Source organism: Hordeum vulgare, chromosome 2H, assembly GCF_904849725.1.
Source record: "Hordeum vulgare subsp. vulgare chromosome 2H, MorexV3_pseudomolecules_assembly, whole genome shotgun sequence".
NCBI lineage: Eukaryota > Viridiplantae > Streptophyta > Magnoliopsida > Poales > Poaceae > Hordeum > Hordeum vulgare.
In genome coordinates, this window is record NC_058519.1 from 429372207 (window position 1) to 429381979 (window position 9773).

At 46.1% G+C, this 9773-nt stretch overlaps 1 protein-coding gene and 1 pseudogene across 1 annotated transcript; both read left to right on the top strand.

Moving 5' to 3' along the window:
* The first annotated feature begins 1819 nt into the window (after positions 1-1819).
* LOC123426525 (vacuolar protein-sorting-associated protein 11 homolog) lies at positions 1820-7415 on the top strand. Its single transcript, XM_045110366.1, has 5 exons — positions 1820-2205; positions 2762-2935; positions 3058-3381; positions 4015-5793; positions 6721-7415. The coding sequence occupies exons 1-5, from the start codon at positions 1966-1968 to the stop codon at positions 7075-7077; spliced, it is 2874 nt and encodes a 957-aa protein (XP_044966301.1). The 5' UTR covers positions 1820-1965; the 3' UTR covers positions 7078-7415.
* Positions 7416-7732: 317 nt separating this feature from the next.
* Positions 7733-8654, top strand: LOC123427897 (annotated as a pseudogene).
* Positions 8655-9773: the final 1119 nt, after the last annotated feature.

Sequence of the window (9773 nt, forward strand, 5' to 3'; positions counted from 1 at the left end):
ACTTCTTCGCCGGCATGGGGGGCGGATTTGGGGAGAATGGCAGGAGTGGCGAGGGAGAAGGGGGTCGGTAAGGCCTTGTTTGGCACTAGTGTATTTTAGGGTATTAGTGGGGATTATCCCGGTCAAATCCTTAAATCCCCACATATTTCATAACACCATTTGGTTCTAGTATATTTGACATGTTTAATCCCCACATTTCTTCACAAATCCCCAAATTCTAGTACATTTTTCTCAATACCCAATGCACTACCCCTACCTAGTGGATTGGGGATAAATGGGGATTTGAAGGAATTGGGTGAAGGTTGGGGTTTCACCCAATCCCTGTGGGAATTATCCCCACCAATCTTCTTAAAAACCCTAGTACCAAACAAGGCCTAATGGGAAAATGGAGGGAAAGGGAAAAAACGACGGGAAACTCGGTCGGTGTCGCTGACAATGTGGATCCATGCGCCTTTTCGCTTCAGCCGGTGCCTCCAGACGGCCCCGATGCTAGGTTTTGGCTGGGTTCGTCAGTTATAATTTCGATCCAAATGAACCAGATAAAAGGGTGTGAGAATGCAGCAGGGTTATTTTTTCGACGCCGGCCGTGAAAAAGGCGCCCTCCAACGGTGGGTCGGTGGCTGGGATGCTCTAAAGTCGAGTATATGGATCTTTTGAGATAAAATAGTGGAATCCGGACTACTGTTTAAGTTAGATGGGACAGCTGAGGACATCGACTGATGTCCTATAGACCCACGAATTTTTGTTCAAAAAGACCACGTATCAAATGAAATTGACAAAAAAGACCACCTCTGAACCAAATTGTCAAAAAAGACCAACTGAGCCGTGGCGACAGGCGCGTCAGCCGACACGGGGCACCTGCCGCCACGGGAGCTGGCGGCAGGACCTGCCGTCATGGGAGCTGGCGGCAAGACCTGCCGTCACTAGTGTTGGCGGCAACCTTGAACCTGGGCTTAATAGGTTTTTACATTCACGAGCCGGCTAAAACCGAATGGATTGAGATTGACAAAGCTGCTACCGCTGCTGCGTGCGTACCGTGATAGACTAGATGGGCCTTACCGCCACGGCCCAAGGCAGCAACCGCTACTGCTGCATATTTTGTCAGAGACGTAATTGATAATCCAAAGCAAGCTTGATTACTAATCACACAAGCATGCATGTGACAATAAATCATCCTCCATATGTTAAATACATGAACACCATCCACTCATTAGCTACTATGGGATGAATCCATCACCATGTGACAGACTGACACAAATAATTGAACTATAATATCATACATTTGTTCATGGTTACATATCAGGAGCAGATCCATCACCATGTGACAGACTGACACAAATAATTGAACTATAATATCATACATTTGTTCATGGTTACATATCAGGAGCAGCAGCAACCACTGCCGCCTCTGGCCATGGCGGCATGGCCCATCTCGCCTGTCGCGGTATGCGCGTAGCAGCAATACCAGCCCCGTCACTTTCAGCCCGTTTTGTTTTAGCCGGCTCATGGACGCAAAAACTTGTTAAGTCTGGGCTGCCGCCAGCGCCCGTGGCGGCACGTGCCACGTGCCGGCTGGCGCGTCTGCCGCCACGGTTCAGCTGGTCTTTTTTTTTTGGCAATTTGACTCAGAGGTGGTCTTTTCTGTCAATCCCATTCGGTAGGTGGTCTTGTTGAAAAAAAAAAAATCATAGACCCACTGCTCCCGTGTTGCGTACGAGTCCGATCCTAACCTGTTGTGGTCGCGCCGCGCACCTCCCCGCGAGGCCGCACCCGATCTGTCCAGTTGTGCTCGTGCCCGACCGAAGGCCGCAACGGAGGCCGACCCGATCTGTCCAGTCGTGCCCGACCGCAGGCCGCTTCTCCTCTCCCTCCCTCCCTCCCTCCCACCGGCCGGCGCGGAGGTCGATCCATCCCACCCGAGCTGACCGGCAGTGCGCTCCCGATCTGCCTCCCCTTGCGTCCAGCATGTACCAGTGGCGCAAGTTCGAGTTCTTCGAGGAGAAGGGGGCCGGGCGTGGTGGGGGAGGCGGCGCCCCGGCCGTGCCAGCCGAGATCGCCGGCCGGGTGACCTGCTGCTCGGGCGGCCGCGGTCGCGTCGCGATCGGCTGCGACGACGGCACCGTGGGGCTCCTCGACCGCGGGTTCCGCCTGTCCTACGGCTTCCAGGCCTACGCCTCATCCGTCCTCTTCCTCCAGCAGCTCAAGGTACGTGCACCCATTGAATCGCATCTGTAACTGTGGAATTTCTCGCCATATGTGTATTCAAATGTTCAATATTTGTCCTGTACAACCAGGAGACAAAATAAACAATGTTACGGTTTTATTATTCGAAATGAACTTCTAATTATGCCTAGTGAACATAGTTCGTCAATCCCAGATGGGATGACAAGCATTGCTCTGTCGCCCAGCTCTGAACAGTTCCAGAAACTTATGATAAGATTCGGCAACAAAACTTGGCGTTGATGTCTGCTTAAGGCTTCAGAATTCGGAGCTCATCTTTTTTGTTTATTTTTGGAACCGATGAAGTTCAGCTCAACTGGGTTGCCAATATCCAATAACATTGATTATATGCTAATTTGTCATGTCTTATTGACAAAATGGTGCTTACTTTTTCCCCACTAGTTTCTTACCTACTCTACCTCTGTACCTCTCCCTGTTCTGTTCGCAATGCATTTCGTCTATGTTATTTGTTCGTGTTGTTTTTATCATGATAATAATAGTTAAAAGTGATGCTTACAACTTAATGCCTTTGTATGATTAGCAAAGAAATGTTCTTGTCACGGTTGGAGATGATGATCAAGCATCTTCACAGTCTTCGGCAGTCTGTCTAAAAGTTTTCGACCTTGATAAAGTACAAGAAGAGGGTTCAAGTACGACAACTCCTTTCTGTGTTCAAATTTTGCGGGTCTTCACCAATCAGTTTCCCGAGGCAAAGGTAAATCCTGTCCTCACTCCCCTTGAGGTCACCCTGTGCGTTCTTCTTCTAAGAAATTTTGAATATATGTTGCATACAATAACATCCTATTCTAATTTGAAATACTGTATTCAATTCTGCAGATTACATCATTTTTGGTTCTAGAAGAAGCTCCTCCCATCCTGTTGATTGCTATCGGATTGGACAATGGTTGCATTTATTGCATCAAAGGTGATATTGCACGTGAGCGTATCACACGCTTCGCATTGCAAGTTGAACCTGTTTCAGACGGCACAAGTTCACCTATTACTGGTCTTGGGTTCCGAGTTGAGGGGCAGGCACATCAGCTCTTTGCCATAACTCCTAGTTCCATAACCTTGTTCAGCTTGCATCATCAACCACCAAGGAGGCAAACACTTGACCAAATTGGTTGTGAGACCAATGCCGTAGCAATGAGTGACCGCATGGTTAGTGTGATATATCATATATTCTTTTTTTGTGCTTGTTCATCTGTTATTCTTCAAATCATATAGCTATACATACTTGTTCACAAATGTGCTGGTAATTATGTGTTGTGTTGGGACCTATTTGGTAGTTGCCCCAACTCAGTAGTTCGCAACTACACAGCAGTGTACAAGGAATAACATGGCAAGTTTGGTTAGGCCACCTGTTAGTCTCATAGGCCCTTGGTCAGTATAGTTGTTCTGCACAGCCACTAAAAAAGCCGTACCAGATCTCCACCTGATCACTGAAACTAACCAAGTCCACATGAACAGTCTGCTGCAAAATTTAGGAAGAGTTAGCTAGTATTTTTGACCTGGAGCTACTCAGTCAATTACTCAATTTATTACATTCCTACCTGCGTTTTGCTCTTAGGTTTTTTAGTTAAAAAAAGGCGAGCCTAGGCGGGCGCTTAAGTGCGCCTAGGCTCTAGGCCATAGCAAAACGTCTAGCGCTTAATCTGCGCATAAGTACACGCTTTGGTCAGAAAAGTGCAAGGCGGTGGCAAAACACACAATTAACGCCTAATGCTTTTGTAACAGCCCGATTTTATCTTGCTCTACTGCAAACCTTATTTGTTTTTATTTGTATCTGTGCAGGATCTGATTGTTGGTAGACCAGAAGCTGTGTATTTCTACGAAGTTGATGGTAGAGGCCCTTGTTGGGCTTTCGATGGTGAGAAGAAGTTCGTCGGTTGGTTTCGGGGTTATTTACTTTGCATAATTGAAGATCAGAGAAGCCGAAAGAATACTCTTAATGTTTACGATCTTAAGAATCGGTTAATTGCGCATAGCATGCCTGTGGGGGATGTTTCACATTTGGTCACTGAGTGGGGCTATATTATTCTCATAATGAGTGATAAAAGGATACTCTGCATTGGGGAGAAAGATATGGAAAGTAAGCTTGACATGTTATTTAAGAAAAATCTGTATACAGTCGCAATCAATCTTGTACAAAGTCAGCAGGCTGATCCTGCTTCAACTGCTGAGGTTCTACGTAAGTATGGTGACCATCTGTATGGAAAACAAGAATATGATGAGGCCATGTCTCAATATATCCACACCATTGGTCATCTTGAACCGTCATATGTTATACAGAAGTTTCTTGATGCAAAGCGCATCTACAACCTGACAAATTATCTAGAAAAGTTACATGATAGAGGATTAGCATCCAAAGACCACACCACCCTTCTGTTGAACTGCTATACCAAATTGAAAGATGTTGAGAAGCTGAACCATTTCATCAAAGATGAAGATGGGGTAGGTGAAATTAAGTTTGATGTGGAAACTGCCATAAGAGTATGTCGTGCAGCTGGATATCATGAACATGCTATGTTTGTGGCCAAAAAGGCTGGGAGACATGAGCTGTATTTGAAGATTTTACTTGAGGATCTTGCTAGATATGATGAGGCGCTGCAGTATATATCTGGCCTTGAGGCAAATCAAGCTGGTCTTACTGTAAAGGAATATGGAAAAATTCTTGTGGACCATAGACCTGCTGAAACTGTTAAAATACTGTTGAGGCTTTGTACTGATGGGGGAGATCCTACGACAAGGAGAGGTTCCAATAGCATGCGCTTGCTTATGATACCTTCACCAATGGACTTTGTAAATATATTTGTGCACAGCCCACAATATCTCATGGAATTTCTAGAAAACTATATCAAAGCAGTCAAGGACTCGCCTGCTCAGACAGAAATCCATAACACCCTTCTGGAGCTGTATATATCAAAAGATTTAAGCTTCCCATCTATGTCACAAGAAAATGGCTTTGATGATCACAATAGTAAAGAAAGAAAAGGTAAGGAAATTACAAACGGCTATAAATCAGGCACAAGGGAGAAGGCGAAACTTGGAAAAGAAGAAAATAGAACGGCAAAGGATATTGTTGACAGACAAAGGAAAGGGCTTGCATTGCTGAAGTCTGCCTGGACACCTGAGATGGAACAACCTTTGTATTCCGTTGATCTTGCTCTTATCATTTGTAATGCAAATGCATTTAAAGATGGCTTATTATTTCTGTATGAGAAATTAAAACTCTACAAAGAGGTTATCAGTTGCTACAAGCAAGCTCATGACCATGAAGGTTTAATTGCATGCTGTAAGAAGCTAGGGGACTTAACTCAAGGAGGGGATCCATCTCTCTGGGGTGACCTGTTGAAATATTTTGGGGAGGTCGGGGAAGATTGCTCTAAGGAAGTTAAAGAGGTCTTGACCTACATTGAGAAGGGGGATGTTCTGCCTCCAATTGTTGTCCTACAGACACTATCAAAAAACCCATGCTTGACTCTCTCAGTTGTCAAGGATTACATTGCTCGTAAACTTGAGCAAGAATCAAAGCTAATTGAAGATGACAGAAAATCTATCGACAAGTACCAGGTTAGTAGTAGTTTGAATGTGATGCTTCTGCAGCATTTCTTTTCTCTATTGCTATTCTCAACATTTTTTACAATCTTTAGGCAATCATGTTAGTGTAGCATAGTTTGGTGACGGTATATTACTATGTAAAGGATCAATATATGTGCTGTTCTATGTAATGCAAAATAGGTTCAAGCTACTCCCTCCGTCCCATAATATAAGAGCGTTTTTGGGACGGAGGGAGTAGATAGTAGGGAAATTTTTGTTCAGCTGTTTGTTCGAACAACAACTCTGAAGCTTTCACTGAAAATTTTAGCTGAGTTTGTCTAGTGTGCTGGCTTTCGTTCGATGAACCTATGTACCTAAAACCCATGGTTCAATAGAAATCAAGTTTTTTTTTTACATCTAAATCAGTATCAAGTTTTCTTTGCGAAAAGGAGGATGTGTAGCACGCCATTTTGTCCTAGTTTGCTGATGTTCGACAATTGACTTCTGCATACCATGCCACAAGTGAACCCTGAACTCACTTTAGAGTTAATATGTTTATTGGCATAAACATAATTATCATGCACACCACATAATAGGAGTGGTTAATAATTATAATCATGTTTGTCTTTCGTTGGGACTTGAGAGGGTAACATGTAAGGAATTTTGTTTCCACGCTAGCAGTAAAGTGCTTGAAGCTGGCAGTTATCAAAAGTTCACTCATGTTACCGACATGTCTAACAGAATCACATGCTTTTGATGAATTAAGTTTTGACCATGCCAATTAAATTGGTGATCCAGTCATATTTTCAGAGTCTTGCTAAAGGGAAGGATTGTTATAAAAGGTTTCTCTGATGTAGCAAGATCTGAGCAAATATTTGAAACTTTAGCTGGAGTTCATTTGCACTCTTCAGTGATCAAAACAAGGAACGCATAATGAAACGATGTTTTTGTTTATTATAGGAAGAGACAGAATTGATGAAAAGGGAGATAGAAGACCTCAAGACAAACGCAAAGGTTTTTCAACTAAGCAAGTGTACAGCATGCACCTTCACCCTTGATCTTCCTGCTGTCCATTTCATGTGCATGCATTCGTTCCATCTTCGCTGCCTCGGGGACAATGAGAAGGAATGCCCAGAATGTGCACCTGAATACAGATCTGTTATGGAGGCAAAGCAAAAGCTAGAACTAAATGCCAGGGATCATGATCTCTTCTTCAGACAGTTAAAGGGTTCGAAGGATGGCTTTTCTGTGGTAGCGGACTACTTCAGCAAGGGCGTCGTGAGCAAAACGACGATTCCACCTGAAAATGCTCCGTAGGGAAGAGTTACTGCCACTGTTTTGCGTTGTACAGCATATGCATCATGTTTATTTTGATTAAAGTGTGCTTATGGTTTCCATCAATCACGAGCATGCGCGGGCCGTGATGCCGAGCCTCCCCCATGTACTAAGTTGTTCTCACTGGCCTATTTGATCTATGCTCTGATTCTTTGGTGTACAATGGCGTTGTAAATACTTGTTCCAGCCACCCTGTTTTGCTGGGTGCTGGAAATAGGTTGCCCGGAGTGAGCTGCTTCCAGCATTTGAGTTTGGTTATTCGGTATGTGCCCTTATGTTGGACAGCATAAGTTTCTTATTAATTGCATTTTTAAGTGTTAGCGCCATTTTTTTTTTCTGTTTGAATGCACCATCTTGTGGTGCTTTGTTAAATTAGAATTACAGCTTACTTCGTGTATTTCCGTCATAGTTCATCATTCTTATGTGTATTGCTTTATTTGACAAACTGTGGCGCACTGCAGTTTTAGCTATATGTTGTAAAACTGCGGATTTCAGAACTATGCATTTTTTTTGGCACGGGAGTTTGGAGTGAGTTTTGTGAGGCCCCCGCGTCGCTCCCAGGGCGACTCGGGCGGTGAAACCATAGCCGCCACCCAAGCCCCCTCCTTCCCCTCCCTCCCCTCGCCGCCGTCGGAGGATGTTGGTGGGCGAAGCCCTCGTTGGTGGACGGCGGCAGCGAGGCCCCTGTTCGCGCGCTGGAGCGTGTGGTGGCGCGTCGGAAAGTTGTCCGCATGCATGGAAGGTCGAGATGACGCGGTGCGTGTGTGCGGAGGCGCTGCTACGGCGGCTGCAGCGAGCGGCAGAGCTGGGGGCGGCCAGATCTAGGCTGTGCGGGCCCGCCTTGGCCCGTGCCAACCACTCTGTCCCCACCCACCTTCTCCCTCCTCCCACCCCTCCCAGCCGCCACCGGTGGTTGTCAGCTGGGGGCGGCCAGATCTAGGCTGTGCGGGCCCGCCTTGGCCCGTGCCAACCACTCTGTCCCCACCCACCTTCTCCCTCCTCCCACCCCTCCCAGCCGCCACCGGTGGTTGTCGTTGGGTTGTGCATGCGTGCGGCGACCCTGACGGTTGCTGCGATGCTGTGCCATGGCGAATCCCGGCGGCGGAGGCGGCGCGGTGCAGGTGATTGTTGTCGCGTGCTGGACGCGCTCCCGACGGTGGCCGGCCTGCTAGCGCTGCGTTGGCCGGTGCCCAAACCTGCGACTACCAACGTTCCTAGGCTTCCCTCTCTATGTGCTTCTGTCTTCTCCGACGTTCTTCGCCATGTCCGGTCTGCATCTGCATCTGAGGTCCTTGCTCATGGGTCGGGGCGAAATCCCCGCGCAGCGACGGCCTGCGCTGTCAACGGCGATGCCCGAGGGTGCTGTCACCTCCTTGGAGGTGTTGGCATGGCCCTTGATCGGACCTCCTCCTCGAGCACCGGGAGAAATCCTAGGTCCGGCCTCCTGGACCGGGCAGCGGCGGCGTCTCAACGCCGATACCCTCTTGAGGGCGTTGCTTTGGCTGCAAGCGGAGTACTTGATGCGGCAGATGGTGGCTGGTGATGCACCGTTGGCGTAGACGGCTGAACAGGGAGCAGGTTGTTTGCCAGCGCCGGCTCTCCCCCAACAATTGCTATACCAGTTCCTATCAGGCCCTGCCTTTCACCCGCCGATCCCTAGGCACATGGGTGTGAGGTACGTTGGCCTGGGCAGTCCTGGAGCTGCAATTGTTCCTGGAGGTGTCTAGCAATGGCGGCTGGGCGAGGCCTAATGTCGTTGTGTGTCTGTAGCTGAGGGCACCTCCTTACCTAGTTGTAGTCGCTTGGTGAGGACGGTCGTGTGTGTGTGTGTCTCCCTCCTTTCTGGAGGTTGTACCCCCCAATGTCTTCTTCATGTTTTCTTGAAAAAAAAAACTATGCATTTTTTTATTAGACAAATTGTCATGCACTTGAGTTTTAGCTATCTGGTAAAACTGCAGGTTTCAGAACTATATATTTTATTATATACTTTCTTCGTTTTAAAATAAGTGTCTCAACTTCATATTAACTCTAGTATAAAATTATACTAAGCTTGAAACAGTTATTTTGAGACGGAGGGAGTTATGATTTAAGGTTGTCTCTCATCTCATATAAAGAGCGTCAGATTTTGTGGTTCAAAATTGTCCAATCTTTTGTTTTGGGTTTTTCCTCTTATTTCTATTTTTCTAGCGTTTTCTTCCTAAATTTGTCTTCATTCGAGCTGATTGCCATGTGAAATTTGGGCATTCATTCACTTGTAGGTGGGGTCTCTGAAAATAACGGATGTAGAGTACTACGTAGTTCGTTTCCTGCATGATCATCTGAACCACCAGCAAGCTTTGGACTACTGCTGGCCCCAGAGAGAACATGGAGATGTTGCGTGACTTGCGTCGGAGTGGATACATTGCATCTACAGAAAGAGAATGGTAGAGATCTAGGATCACGTGTCTATACTAGTAGGTAGAGTGGACAATCATATCCACGCACATCATCTTCAGCGTAAACATTCAAGCTTTGCACTGGACTGTAACTTGAACAGTTAATAAATACCCCTCCGTGTTAAATACTTTCTCCGTGTCAAAAAATTCTTATTCTAGGGATTAAAAAATGCTTTTATATTACTGGACGAAGGAAATATTTTCTTTGTATCTAAATACTTATAGTTAAAAAAAACTAAACAT

Excerpts from the sequence above, each read along its gene's own strand:
- LOC123426525 (XM_045110366.1), top strand. The coding sequence starts at position 1,966 with ATGTACCAGTGGCGCAAGTTCGAGTTCTTCGAGGAGAAGGGGGCCGGG. Across the intron at positions 2,206-2,761 it reads TCTTCCTCCAGCAGCTCAAG|CAAAGAAATGTTCTTGTCAC; the intron begins GTACGTGCACCC and ends TTGTATGATTAG. Across the intron at positions 3,382-4,014 it reads TAGCAATGAGTGACCGCATG|GATCTGATTGTTGGTAGACC; the intron begins GTTAGTGTGATA and ends GTATCTGTGCAG.